General features: G+C 41.9%; 1 protein-coding gene across 4 annotated transcripts in view; it reads right to left on the bottom strand.

Moving 5' to 3' along the window:
- Window positions 1–1,516, bottom strand: part of MGAT4D (MGAT4 family member D) — a 59,321-nt gene extending 57,805 nt beyond the window's left edge. For 2 of the 4 annotated variants that reach the window (XM_061584908.1, XM_061584911.1), the window contains exon 1: window positions 574–1,381. In XM_061584908.1, coding sequence (XP_061440892.1) covers window positions 574–664 — 91 coding nt within the window. In that variant the 5' untranslated portion in view covers window positions 665–1,381. The other 2 variants (XM_061584909.1, XM_061584910.1) reach the window with 2 other exon arrangements.
- Window positions 1,517–15,023: the final 13,507 nt, after the last annotated feature.

The raw sequence follows: 15,023 nt of genomic DNA, 5'->3' as shown, positions 1-15,023 counted from the left end.
TTGCTTGAAATAGCATGTGGTCCTTCTGCAAGAGACAAAAGAAAAAGCTGCTTTCGTTTATTTTTTACCCGGGTGTCGAGACAGAGAGATCCCTACCTAAATGCATTTCCTTCTGTTGCTCTTGCAATCTTAAAGGAGAGAAGATGTTGGGTTGCTCTGTGAATAGATGCAAATGCCGCCAAGGGAAGCGCCGCGACCCCAGGGAGCAATCCCCGACCAATCAGAGCCAAGGGGGGCCTTGGGTTGCTGGTGAGGAGTGCGCACAGCCGCTACCCGTGCAGGTGACGATTTGTTGGAGACAGGAGCCGTCGTCGGGAGCCAGGCAGGCTGCCATGGAGCGCGTGGTCCCAATGGAAGCTCCCCGGCACCGCACAGCCCCCCTCTCTCGGAAAGGCCAGCCACAGTAGTGCCGCCAGTCCTCTCAAAAAGAGGCCAAGCTTGAGTCTGAAGTGCCCTCCCTCTTCCATTTTCTCCTTCCCGCCAACCAAGCCCTCCTCCTTCCTTCCCCACCAGCCGAGCTCGAGCGCGCGCCAGAAGGAGACTTTTCGCCGTCCACCTTTTTCACCTTCTCACCTCTGCTCCCGCTCTTGGCGGCATACCAGGCAAAGGAGAAGACGGCGCTGAGGCACACAAACGTCAGTGCGCTCCCCAACCTGAGCCTCATCTCCCAGGCACCCGGTGTGGCTGCCCGAGCTCCTCAGGTACTCGCGCCGGCGGCACCTCCACGAAACCCAGCACTGCGAGGCAAGGAGCGTCGCCGCCTTCCTTTTGCTCACTAGTGGCGTCAGGATGAGGAAGGCCAGCCGCTTCTGTCCGCACGCCCCCAGTTCTTCTGAGCTTCTCGGCGCACCAAGCCGGCAAATGCCTTTTCCCCCTACCCCGTTTGTTTCCTTCCCTCACGCCACGCTGCTCCGCGGGAAAGGTTTATTATCTCCCGATACGCGGTTGGCTGGCTCCCACCTCTCCTGAGCTTGCAGGTGTGAGGATCAGATTCCGCGCTTATCTCAGGCTTTGCAGAAACGGGCGCCAAGAGTCCAAATTACCGCTCCAGCAACAGGGCGTCATCCCTGCAGCTCTTTCTCGTGCCTCCAGGAACTTTTTGCAAAAGCCACCGACCATCCCACCAGACATCTTCTAAACACTTCTGAAGCTTCCCCCAGAGAGAACCGCTGGAGCCGCGCTGTGCGACCAATCAGGGAAGAGTCGTCGTCCCCCCTCCCTGCCTTCGTATATATATATATCAACAACATGTTCAGCCTGTGTCGCTTTGTGGGGAACGTTTGAATTAGGAATCCTTCCGGGCAGCTGGCCAAAATGAGTTTAGCGCAAAATATTGCATGAGAAATCGGAAAGGGATAGGTCTGAAGCCTGGATTCTAAATAAAGATTTAAAACGCAACAATACCCGCTTTCATTCTTAGACGCACTTGGTAGAACTTTTGGTTTTCGAACGCACAGGGATTGTGAGGTTGTAGCTTCTGCGGTCAAATCAAAGTGTGCTATGTTGAACGATGTAAATGAATTGCCACCAAACTTGTTGCACCTCTAGGTGTTGCACTGATTTAGTCCTGGTAAACTTACGCTCTTGCCCTTAGGGTTTTTTTTAAAGCAACTCTTCACAATTACACAAACATGAATGGAAAATTATTTATTGTTCACTGAATCAGACGCAACTTTTTTCGAATATCTGTCCTGTTACTTTAATGCGGGTAGAGGTTTCTGTAGTTTAAAGCTTTTAATATTATAAAAATTAAGTGAGTCCTTATTCACGGTTAAGGTTTATGGTACAGAAGTCACATGGAAAGCATGGCCAGGATCCTCTGTCACGGTATGGAAACATTTGAAATGCTTTAAAGATAGGTTAATAGTTAATGAAAACTTCAAAAAGAAATGTGTTTTCCTATCCTTTGTTTTGTGCATCACTGACACATATTTTGTTATATATTTTTGATCAGTGAGTCCTGCTATATGTTCTCATATTTATGCCATTGCCCAGGGGAGGGGTTCAGACAGGGGGAGGTATGGTTGCTGTTCATGTTGTGTTTTTTTTCTTTTTGATCCTGTCTACGGTTATTAGCAGGTCAGTGTTTTGTTCTTAAAGTACAGGAGAAACAGTGTATGTGGTTTGTATTCCTTCTTTTTTGATACTGTACCATTAATTGGTTTTTGTGTTTGAAAATAATACAAATTAATACATAAAAAAGAAGCCATATGGAAATTAAAATCAGAATTGCGACGTTTTAGTCCAGGTGAAGGCTCCACAGTTCTATAACACCTAGATCAAACTCAGTCTAGGTGGCCTATGGTTCTGTGACACCTAGATCAAACCTCAGATATTAATATTTTTCTTCATGAAACCTAAGAAAGTGATCCCTTAATTTATTGATGAAACATGAATTCTGAGATTTTAAAGTCAATATTCTTTTTTTAAATTTTCACATAAGTTCTCATTGTGACAATTACACTTGTAATTTCTTTTAAAAAATTCATTTCAGTTCTAGCAGAATCATGAGCTGTTTCACATTTATGCTAAATAGAAACATGAATTGTATTTCCATCTCAAAAGTTTTAGTTCAATTTGGTCTGAGACTTGAACATTGGCAAATCTCCAGGAAATATTGTAGAGCAGCCACAAAATGCTTATGTGTTCTTCCCGCATGTTGCCATGAATGCTATATAAAAAAAGATACCATTCTTAGATATCAGAGATTATGACAGGACATGTAGGAGGAAGTTTTTTCCTAGGTATTTTAGACTCTGGCTAAAATATCTTCTGTAAAATGTACTTTGTAGCAGAGACGGTTTTAAACTATATGTTAAGCTACTTAACTTGCAATGGTGTGACCTTCCTGTATTTAGCAGTTTACAAGGACAGTTTTACTGCCCTTCTTAATAGTCATTATAAATCATAAATGATTATTATTTGTTTATGGTACCCATGAGTGTACTAGAGAGTGTAATGAGTGTGCTCTTACAGCAACATAAATAGTCTGTGCTATAGAGCTTGCCGTGTGATTTCTGAAATAAAAAAAAACCCTGAAGGTAAAGAGAGAATGAGCACATCCACAAAGGAATTCTAATATTCAGTTATTTGATGCCTCTGGCATATATAGTGAGACTCATCTCTTTATCATAAACACATGATCGTCACTGTAGCCAATTCGGTATTTAAATTGTACATTATTCACATTGGTCCCATTTTATATACTAATTATATAATTGCATATTTATTTATTTTATTATTTGTGTATTTTTGTAATGCATGTTCTAACTGAATGTGTCTTTTCTTCTGCAGATACCATCTTATCAGCAGGTCCATTTCACACAACATAGGAAGCTGAACTTTAGTGCTGTGACACTGACACTTTGGAATTCCCTCCACTTAAATATTAGGCAGGCGCCATCTCTTATCTTTTCAGTGCTTATTGAAGACCTTCCTCTTTCAACAAACGTTTTAAGTAGAGACCTTATCCCAGTCTGCATCTGTGCTGGAACTGTTTTTTAATATGTTTTTAAAGTTTTTAAAAAATATATATATTTAAAGATGCTTTGTTTTAATAGGTTTTAAATATTTTGTTTAAATATGTTTGTTTTTAAGATGTTTTAAAGTGCTTTTAGTGGAAGGATGGGCGGGATATAAATTTAAATAGTAATAATAATATAATATTGTAATATGTGGTCCAATTTTATATACCAATATAATTGCATATTTATTTGTTTTTGTAATGCGTGGCCGTTGAATGATTAAAGCAAGGTGTTCTTGTTTTCAAATTTTAGGCAGGCTCCTGAGATAAAGGCTAAAGTACAAGTATCTTAGTATATATCCTATAGGTGTTGTGTCTCTCTTCTCAGCTGAATGAATGCTAGGCAACATCAATGTGTAGATAAAAACCACTGACACCAGCATATATTGATTATAGTTGGATAATTAGTAGACTTTACATAAACAATATTTCTGTATACTAGTTTTAATATTAAGGAAAATGCTGACCTTCACATGCATACTTACTTGGAAATATACATATCACTTCAGTGTTGTGTAAGTAAACAGTCATAGAATCGTGCTGGACATGTAATACCTGTGTGTTTTTTTAATAGGTGCATAGAAATGTGATAAAAAGTTAAGACTGGAAGTTTCATATGAGACAAAAATTTGAAGCCAAATCATGTTTAGAGTTAGGCACATCTAAGTTAATTGAAATAAATGGGCTTCTGTGTATCTAACTCACATTAGATTGAAGTGATAATGAACTTGGTGAGATGGCAATTGCAGAGAAAAACCGGAAGAACAACTCATGCAGCCAGAACAAAAAAGTGAACAAATCTATTCACTGCAGTGTGTTGGCATGTACAGTCTTAATTATAATTGTTACAATTTTAATAGTCTAATTTCACACCACAAAGAATAATTTTGATAAACATTTTTCTCAACAATGTCTTGGTTTGAGAACTGTCATAATCTAAAACAAAGGAATAAGCACCTATATTTCAAAACTGTGATACTAAGTAAATACTTCTACATTAAAATATTTTTGAAAATAATTTTATTGGGTTATAGCCATTGGTGGCTTTGCTTTAGTGGTTAGCACTGCTTTCACTTAAGCAAGGCAAGGCATTTAATTTTCTACCCCCACCCACTGTAGCCCCCTTGCCCTTCCCCTGAAAAACTGAAGATTTGGGGAGCAGCAAATTGGGTGGCCTACCTTATCTAGAGTGTCATTTGATCTGCCATGGCATTAAAGAGGCCCTGATAGTGAAAAGGAAGGTTTTCAATACATGTTTGAGGCTCTTGAGGGACACCCACTCATTGTAGCCAGGCACAGCAGTCAGTAGGGATAGAAGGATCCGTCTATTTCATTTCTCTCAGATTCTCTTTTTTCCAGACTTAAATTCAGTCCCCCACATTGTACCAGTCTGCATTTTAAAAAACATCCTCAATATTATTTTTTTGCATTTTAGAGCAAATTTCTCCTAATAAACAGATTTTGTATGCAGTTTTGACTAATGTACACATTTTTGCAAGCAATTTCTCCTAACAGAATGCATTTTGTGTTGTTTTCACTAATATATTCATTTTGATGCACATTTTCCCCTCATATATGCATTTTTGTAAACACTGGTTGGTTGGAGAACAGTATTGCAAAATTCTGATGTGTGGATTTTCAGTTTGGTTCTTATCCTGTTTTGGTGAGTGCGAATTTGATGATTCGGCTTTAAATGAGAATTGAAATAAGTTTGTCCCCCAACCCTACAACAGTGGAGGATGATGCAAGTCTGCAGTAGCTTTTGAGCAACAGTCTGCCATGTGCCAAGAAGAGTACATTTGCTTCTTAGCCAATCAATAGGCTTTGTGATGGAAAACTTGCAACAGCTCTCTGTTGTCATCCAGCAGGTGATCAAAAAGGAAGAAACATTTTCCCCAAAGGAAATGCTGACAGTGGAACAAGCAGGCCCAGTTGTTAGTAACGAGTAGTAACAGAATGACAGTGGAAAAGAATTTTATATCTATGATGGCCAACTTTGGGCCCTCCCAATCTTAAAAGAGCTGAGCTTCTGCAGCACCTTCCCCTGAGAAGCCACCATGATAATGGAATTTTCACCTTGCTGTTTAAAAAAGAAATCAAAGTTATTTTGCTGAACCTAGAGCAGGGATGGGCAACCATTTTGTCCCCATATGCAGTGGTGTGTTGGCAGTTGGGGGCCACATCCCCTCCCACTGTTACATGTGAGTCAGACCATTCACACGAGTTCTCTCTCTCCATCACAGGCATCAAGTTACATGGACACAATGGCATGTGGGGAGGGACATCCACATTATAGTTCCCTTCCCCTAACCTGTCAAACAATTGTAAACTACAAGGTGCACGATTGTGATGGAGATTATAATTCTTGGGGATGTCTCCTCACATGCCATTGCCCCATGTAACTCAATGCCAAGGAGAGAACACTGAGAAGACACCCTACCTGGCCCACCCTGTAGTCGGCCTTCTGAGGGTGGCTGCCAGAGTGAAGCATAGGAGAGGCAGGAAATGGCCTGGGAAGCAGAAAACTCAAAATTAGCCAGAAGGATGGGCAGTGGCCGGGAAGGCAATCTTTCAACAGGAGAAAAATTGGCAATATCAGTGACCAGTGATATTAGGGGCCACATGGAAGACTAATGAGGGCCTCACGTGGTCCACGACCCACAGGTTGTCCATGACCCACAGGTTGTCCACATGTGATGTATAGGTTCTTGAACTTGGAGGTGAGTGATATAGAAAACAGCTTATCCCTTGACTCTGCTGCCAACTGCAAGGTCAGCAGTATAGGAATAGCTACAGAAATACTGGCATCTGTATGACCCAGCTGAAAACCTGAATGTTTTATGGGTGGTGAGGGTTGTTTGATATCCAGCCCTAGAGATTTATCCATACACAGAAGCTGTTCCACATATGCTCTACTGTCCTCCATAATGCCTGAAAAAGAAGTGGATATGACATCTGAAGTTGGCAATTTGGAGTCATACAAGTCATATTCCTGCCTGTACATCAGTAGCCTTAACCTTAACCGAGGCCAAGAAGGAAGTGGAGATCTACATCACTTTTAGTGTGCATGGCAGCAGGCGAGGGATTTGATACAGAAAAGGTGGTCAGTACTGATGAGGGGACTAGAGGCAAATTGGGTGGAGGAGCAGGCATAAATGAGTAGCATAATGAGTAGGGTAAGCATTAAAATCAATTAGTTGTACAATGTAGATGGTAATCTTTTTTGTTTCAACAACAGTTGGCACTGATATTAGAAGTCTGAGAATAGGTAGAAAGTGCAGACTCCAGCAGAGAAACCATAAACTGCCATCTCTTCAGAGATGCTGGCTACCATGGTTGGCAGTGAACCAATCAGACATGATGCCCCTGCCATAGGAGGAAGATGCTGAGCCAACTCAAGGTGCCCAGAATTAGGCAATTTGCCTTTGCTAATGAAAGTATGTGTGTTGAACATGGGGAGCATTCCCAGCCATGATAAAAATGGGATCCATAAAGTAATGGTTCATGGCATAAGGAATATAAACAATGGCCCTGGAGCTTATGTGGTCTCCCAAGGAGGGCAGAAGCCAATGGTACAAGAATGGTGATAGTTCCTCCCCAGTCAGATACAACCAACAGGCAGGGTCAGGCAAATAGTAGTGACTGGAGAAGCCAGATGTCCAGGAACCAAGTGAGGACCTTCTTGATCCCAGGGAAGCATGAGAGCCCGGTGGGGAGCAACTACCTCAAGAAGAGTAGTCATACTGCCTAGAGGAAGGAAAGTATTGTTTTCAATGAAGGTAAGTGGCAGGTGTAAGGCAGAAGTGAGATCTTGTATAAGAAAAGAAAGTGCCTGTGAGACTCCTAGCTTTTCTTCTTTTTACCTTACCTGTACCAACACTCAAGTGATAGCTCAGGGAAAGTGTGAGTTAGTGGATATCCTTATTGCCAGTGGCTCAGGGGCACTTGGTGAATGAACAAGTGAATTTTGGAATGGTCTGGGCTTAAATAGTTGTGCAATGTCTGTGCACTCAGCTAAGGTTTAAGCTTGTGTTTCAGCAAGTGTCACCCCCACTCCATGCTATAGGGTGTATGTGAAGACAGGCAGAACACACAGAACCTAGCATGCTAAGTATTTCATGATTAAGAAATGAAGTAGATAATTCATTGGCAAATACAGGAATTATCTACTTCATTTCTTAATCAGTGGCTATTGTACAGGGACTATCCTGGCCCTTGCTGTTTTAAACTGTGAGCAGTTGGTTTCTATTTGAGCTGATCATTGTAAGAACCTTGTAACAACAAGAATTTGGCATTTGAGTTTGCTTGTTTTTCTCTTCCCTCTCCATCACTTTTTCCTTTTGGTTGTATCTTTTGGGATTGTAAACCTGAGGGTAGGGACTGTGTTGTTTCTATTGATATATAAAGTGCTCTGGGAACCTATCTGGGCTGAAATGTGGAGTATAAGTGTTCTGAATAAATATTTACATATTTCAGATTCTTTTATATCACTTTATGTGAAACAGACTTCAAAGCAGTTTCAGTATATGCATAAATAACAAAATCAACACAATATAATAAAATACATAGTAATATATAACAATTCCATTTATCAGCAATACAAAAAAAAAGCCTAAGGGGAAAAAAACCAAAATCAACCTCCAAAGATTTTTGAGAGCAAATGCGTTTCCACCAGGCAGCATAAAAACATTAACATTGTGACCATTAATGCTTCCAAAAGGACCAAGTTCTATAAATATGTCTAAAGCATCCATACATGTTGTGTGTAAAATATCCATACAAAATACTCAAATCCTGCCTATCAGGATTGGATGAGAAAACTCCTCCTCACTTGGCTATGTATTAATAGTAGATCCCAGTGACTTTGAGAGGTTTGCTCCAAACTTCCTTCTGCTTTTTGACTGGAGAATGCTTGTTTGCCTGTCATTCTTCATTCCATGGAGATGAAAAAAAAACTCTCCTCTCCATTTTGTTTGTCATCCACCTTCCCTCAACTGAATGGAAGATGGTCAATGTACTTAGATATAAATGATGGGAACCTGCCTTTAGGGACTGTATAAGTGTAGCCTTATCTGGTATTGGTTGCATTTATTTTAAATGCTTCCTATTGTTTCTTTTACCACATATTTTTCTATAAAGTTTCCTAATTGAATATCCATACTTTGAACATCCAAGGAATATTTTCCTATGTGCTAAATTGCTTGGTCTTTCAGGCTACACCCTGGGATATGGGAAGGTAAGGGAAAGCAGGCTGAAACTTACTTTGCAGCAAGTGTGCAGTAAACTAGCAGTGGACTCTCCCTCTCAGGGCTCATCCATACATCTGTATAATCTGTAATGTAAGCCCCTTACAGCAAAGCCTTTGACTGTGTAGATCATGAAAAACTATGGAATGCTTTAAAAGAAATGGGGGTGCAACAGCATCTGATTGTCCTGATGCGCAACCTATACTCTGCACAAGAGGCTACTGTAAGGACAGAATATAGAGAAACCGATTGGTTCCTAATCAGAAAGGGTGTGAGACAGGGGTGTATTTTATCACCCTATTTATTTAATCTATACGCAGAACATATCATACAGAAAGCGGGATTGGACCAAGATGAAGGAGGTGTGAAAATTGAAGGGAGAAATATCAATAATTTAAGATATGCAGATGATACCATATATTAGCAGAAACCAGAAATGATTTGAAATGAATGCTGATGAAAGTTAAAGAGGAAAGCACAAAAGCAGGACTACAGCTGAATGTCAAGAAGACCAAAGTAATGACAACAGAAGATTTATGTAACTTTAAAGTTGACAATGAGGACATTGAACTTGTCAAGGATGATCAATACCTTGGCGCAGTCGTTAACCAAAATGGAGACAACAGTAAAGAAATCAGAAGAAGGCTAGAACTGGGGAGGGCAGCTATGAGAGAACTACAAAAGGTGCTCAAATGCAAAGATGTATCACTGAACACTCAAGTCAGGATCTTTCAGACCATGGTATTCCCGATCTCTATGTATGGATGTGAAAGTTGGACAGTGAAAAAAGTGGATAAGAGAAAAATCAACTCCTTTGAAATGTGGTGGTGGAGAAGAGCTTTGCGGATACCATGGACTGCAAAAAGGACAAATAATTGGATCATATAACAAATTAAACCAGAACTATTATTAGAAGCTAAAATGATAAAACTGAGGTTATTATACTTTGGGCACATAATAAGAAGACATGATTCACTAGAAAAGAATGCTGGGGAAAACAGAAGGGAGTAGAAAAAGAAGAAGGCCAAACAAGAGATGGATTGATTCCATAAAGGAAGCCACAGACCTGAACTTACAAGATCTGAACAGGGTGGTTCATGACAGATGCTATTGGAGGTCGCTGATTCATAGGGTCACCATAAGTTGTAATCGACTTGAAGGTATATAACAACAGTAACAAGCCCCTTGTGCCTCCATTAATTCACCCTCATCCACATGATATTCTCCTCTATTCACTGCCTTCCCACACTTTCCAATAACTATACACCGAAAAAGAGAGAAACAGTAATTACAAACAGTTGCTGAGGAGTTGCTTTGACTTGCAGTTTAACCTCCTTCCACACCTTCTGCTTTTGTTGGGTTCCCATTGCCTCCCTCATCCCTTTCCCTTCTAATCTGAGCCAATCAGCAACACAACGAGAAGGATGGAGGGGAATTTGTAAACAACAAGGGCATGCCTACCTACATGAGGATGAGGGGAAAGTTTTGGTTTGAGTACAAAGAAGGTGCAAAGCAATCAGGTTTGGATTACCAGTGGGCAATTCCAATAAGGAAAATGTGGATTTTTAGTATGGTCTGGATAAACCCTCAGCATGAATTTAGAGTCGTTCTTTCCTGCCCAAAGCCAGAGTAAACAGGGTGGTAGAGGCACCATTTCTTTTTGAAAGGGTGTATAACAAGCAACCCACTTTGCAGGGTTGTTGGACACACGCCTCCACAGAGAGGCACCCAGAAAAGAGCTTCAACAATTATCAACTAGAAGGGTTCATGTGGGAGCAGGCTTTCCTTCAGATACCCCTGTCCTAGGCTATTTAGAACAGAATGACTAATAAAAGCTGTTAGGAGGAGCTGGTAATTATTGGTAACGCAGCCAAAGCTCTCTTGAGTTCTGGAGATCAACTACCATTTAGAATAAATTACTAAATTAGCTAATGGTGTGCCTCCTTTGACAATTAAGGTAGATCTTTACGCCGTGGCACAGAGTGGTAAGCGGCGGTAACGCAGCCAAAGTTGAATCTCCGGTAAAAGTGGTCATGGTCCACTCAGCCTTCCATCCATCCATGGTTGGTAAAATGAGTACCCGGCATATGCTGGGGGGTAAAGAAAGGCCTGGGAAGGAACTGGCAATCTCACCCCATATATACGGTCTGCCTAGTAAATGTCGCAAGATGTCACCCCGAGTCAGAAACGACTCACACTATAAGTGCGGGGACACCTTTACCTTTTTTATACAATTTCTACAGATTATGTATAATTGTTTATATCTCTATAATTTCTCCTTCCTCAGTTGCTATTTTCCAGCTCCACAATAACCTTTTTGAGGTGTGAAGATGAGAACTGCAAATGGTATTTAAAGTGCGGTTGCCCCCTAGATTTGTATAACTGCATAATTGTCAGCTTCAGGGCTGGGGGCTGAGTAGTAACGAAGCAGCTGGCAGTTAGCTGGGCAATAAATCAGTCAAGGCCAGGCAGATAATGGAGGTCAGCTGGCAGGAGAAAGGCTTGACAAACTAACCAGTAGCAGTGTCCAAGAGCATTGTCCAGGTAGGGAAGCAGAGTTCAGAAAGCCAGGGGTCTAATCCGAAGGTCTAGAGGCTAGCAACGGCATTACATGCAAGGGGTCACAACCGACATTGTAGTCAGCCGTCTGCTGTAGCCATGAACTGCCTTTTATAACAGACTCCCTAAGCCAGGTGCCCGTGATTAGTCTCCCAACTGCTCAGAGCTGCTTGTTCTTAAACAACCCGACCTCTTCCTTCATTGCTGTGCTACTCGCTGGTGTCTTCTTTCTGCAGGGGGAAGGGGAGCCTCCTGTTCATACCCAGAGTCCGATTGAGGGGCTTCAGCCAGGTCCTGGACATTCTCCAGCTGGGGAAGAGCCAGAGTTGTGTCCTCAGGGGTTCCACTAGTTCCTTCTCCTGGGTCTGCCAACTCTGTCTCTTCCTCTTCCTCCGAGTCCTCTGAAGGGACCATGACAATAATATTGGCAGTTTTCTTTTCAACATTAAAGTTTTTTTTAAATGTAAAAGGCTCACATAATGGATAGGATATTGACTGGAAGCGAAACAGTGTGATTTTGCTATATCTCATTCTAGACCAATCATGTGAATGATTTTAACCCTTTCATGAGGCCCAAATAAGTGCAATTTTGTGGGTGTTGGGGCAGGCGGATATAAACAAATACTGGGATGTGATGTAGTCTGCAACTTCTCTCTTTATACAAATGTCAGAAACTCATGACAAAAACAAATCCCTATCAAGACAACTCGTTTTTGTGCTTGAGTTTGTCTTAAATAAAAGTGTAGTGTGACCCTAAGCCAGCCTTTCTCAACCGGTGTGCCTCCAGAAGTCGTTGGACCACAATTCCCATCTTTCCTGACCATTGGCAATGCTGGCTGAGGCTAATGGGAGTTGTGGTCCAACAGCATCTGGAGGCACACTGGTTGAGAAACACTGCCCTAAGTATTCTTACTCAGAAATAAGACGCAGGATTTACTGAGCCTTCCTTTCCACCAAATGTGCAAAGGACTGCACTCCTACTTGGAAAGAAGTAAGTTGGCTTTGCTTCTAAGTAATAGTGTTTGGCAGGGCTTTTATTGCAGAAGGGCTCAAAATGTATCATAGTAGCAGCCACATATCTACTATGACAAATGTTTTCTGTAAGAAACCAGAGCATGCATTAATGTTATTTTTTTATTTTATTTTGGAAAGGGACTATAATTGTATTTTAGGCAGGGACCATAGCACAATGGTAACACACATACCTTCCATGCAAAAGGTTCAGGCCCAATCCCTGGCATTTCCAGTTTAAAAAAGTACAGGTAGCAGCAGGTGATGGGAAAGACCTCAGCAGAGACTCTGGAGAGCCATTGCCAGTTGGAACAGACAATACTGGACGAGTCTAAACTGGTAGGCAGATTCCTTCATTTATTTTGTGTGAAAAGCCTTGAATGCCATTTGCTGAAGGACTACATATAAATGTACAAAATACACACAGTAAAGTGCATAGAACAGAAACAAAACAGGATGCGCAGCAGGAAGCAGTAGCTAGGCCCAAGAAATGTCTCCATTTTCCTCTTTGGGCCCATCTACATGGGAGCATTTCTTCGTTAGAAATACACTTCTTTTACCTTCACTTTTGATTTGCATTGTTCACAGTTCCTGCTCAAAAGTTAGCTGTCAATCGCTTTCCCCATTCACACAAGCAGGCATTCCTCTGGGGAATATTAGTCTTGCTTTTTCCTTGTCCCCCCTCCCTTAGACATTTCCACTTCCTCTGGCTGCAAAGGTGACTAAGCATACTCAGTTTATTCTACAGCTGCAGTAGGTTCCTTTAAAAGAACACATCTGGAAGGAAGACATCTGCGTTTTCCCTGGTTGGATACAGATGAAATGCAAATCTTTGTTTGAGCAGTGTTATGCTTTTGCACACAAGTTATGGGTAAAAGAAAACATAGGCACCATTTGCAGCAACATAAAAAAGGTCAGCAGAACGGAGAAGAGCAACTGGAAGTTGCTTGTCAGCCTACAGGAAACAAAATGAAAGGAGGGAGGAGGAGAGAGTGGGTGTGGAGAGGGGAAGGAGTGACACACCTAAAAGCATAGGAGCAAAGTGTCTGCAAGCACTAGAGAAAGGGAGTGGAGACTTTTTTCCTTCTCTTTTTGTATTATCAGTGGACTGGATTAGTATGGATTTACAGGGAGAAAACTGTGATAGCTTGTTTGCCGACAATGTCATGCGAATTTAAAGGAGATGCCAGTAGCATCAAACACACAGTAAACCACCATATAGATTAGCCTCTTTGGCTAGTACCTAGTTGTGATACCTGATCACAGGGAAGTAGCAATGGAACTACCTAGGAATGAGACAGCGAGGCCGAGACATAAGAACATAAGAGCCTGCTGGATTAGGCCAGTGGCCCATCTAGTCCAGCATCCTGTTCTTACAGTGGCCAATAGGGTTGCCAGGTTCATGGCCTGAGACTGATCCCGTATCTTTAGGAGAAAAGAAAGTCAGCCAAGTGCAGGTGTTCTGGCAACCCTGTAATAAGAAAAACAACAAGGTGGAATTCTCCCTCCCCCCTGCACAACTTTTAAAGATACAGAAGACCTCTTGGTTGCCAGGCCCAGCCTCCAAGAGGTCTTCTGTATCTTTAAAAGTTGTGCAGGGAGGAGGGAGAATTCCACCTTGTGGTTTTTCTTATTACAGGGTTGCTAGAACACCTGCACTTGGCTGACTTTCTTTTCTCCTAAAGATACGGGATCAGTCTCAGGGATTGAACCTGGCAACCCTAGTGGCCAACCAGGTGCCTGGGGGAAGCCTGCAAGCAGGACCTGAGTGCAAGAACACTCTCCCCTCCTGAGGCTTCTGGCAACTCATTTTCAGAAACTTACTGCCTCTGACTAGGGTGGCAGAGACCTGCCTTTGTTGTTTCTTAGTGCACGTGCACTCCAAGGAACTGCCTTGTTTCCCCTTGTTAGCAAAATCTGGTTCAGGCTTCAAATGTGAGCTCCAAACTGGCTAGGCCGCAGTTCTAACTAGGTAGCAGGATTATTAATAAAACAGCTGATGGGAAAATGCTGTTGCAAGGCTTTACAGAGGATGTAAGAAACCTGCGTGTTTGCAGGTTGAATTTAACCAATTTAATTGAATTTAACATATTGATGGTTATTATAGTATTTATTTATTATTTGATTTATATCCCGCCCTTTCTCCCAGCAGGAGCCCAGGGCAGCAAGTATAAAGTATTATTAATAAGAATTGGCCAGTGTCTCATTTCTGTGCTCGTTTACTAGCACTAATTACTTTTATATTTACCAATTTTTTAATTATTATTTCATAATAATTGCCCATTTGTTTTTGTTTAGCCCCAGTAAAATAATGGTGTGTGTGCTCTTTTTAGTGCTCGGGCGACCGTTGCATCTCTCAACTCGTCTCGCCCTGCTCCTCGCGTTATTCCTTTCTTAAAAACAAACAAACGTCCTTTGCGCCGCCTGTCTACTCACTGGTGGCTGAGGTGTCCTTCCCCGCCCATTTTTATTTTATTTAACAGAATTTGTATACCATTTAATACTCGGAAACGAAAACCACACTTCCCTTCTCTGTCCCTGCCTTCTGTCAATAGCCCTCGGAATCGGAACATATTTTACGATGCCCGAGGAACTGTCAGCCACTGGCTCCCTCGCGCTCCTTTTATGCCGCGCCTGCTTAGAAATCAGCCGCTTTCTACTTGCAGAGCGGCGTCTTGGCAGGC

Source organism: Rhineura floridana, chromosome 9 (assembly GCF_030035675.1).
Source record: "Rhineura floridana isolate rRhiFlo1 chromosome 9, rRhiFlo1.hap2, whole genome shotgun sequence".
Lineage (NCBI taxonomy): Eukaryota > Metazoa > Chordata > Lepidosauria > Squamata > Rhineuridae > Rhineura > Rhineura floridana.
Note: the sequence above shows the minus strand (reverse complement) of the source record. Positions and strands in the feature narration are given on the sequence as shown.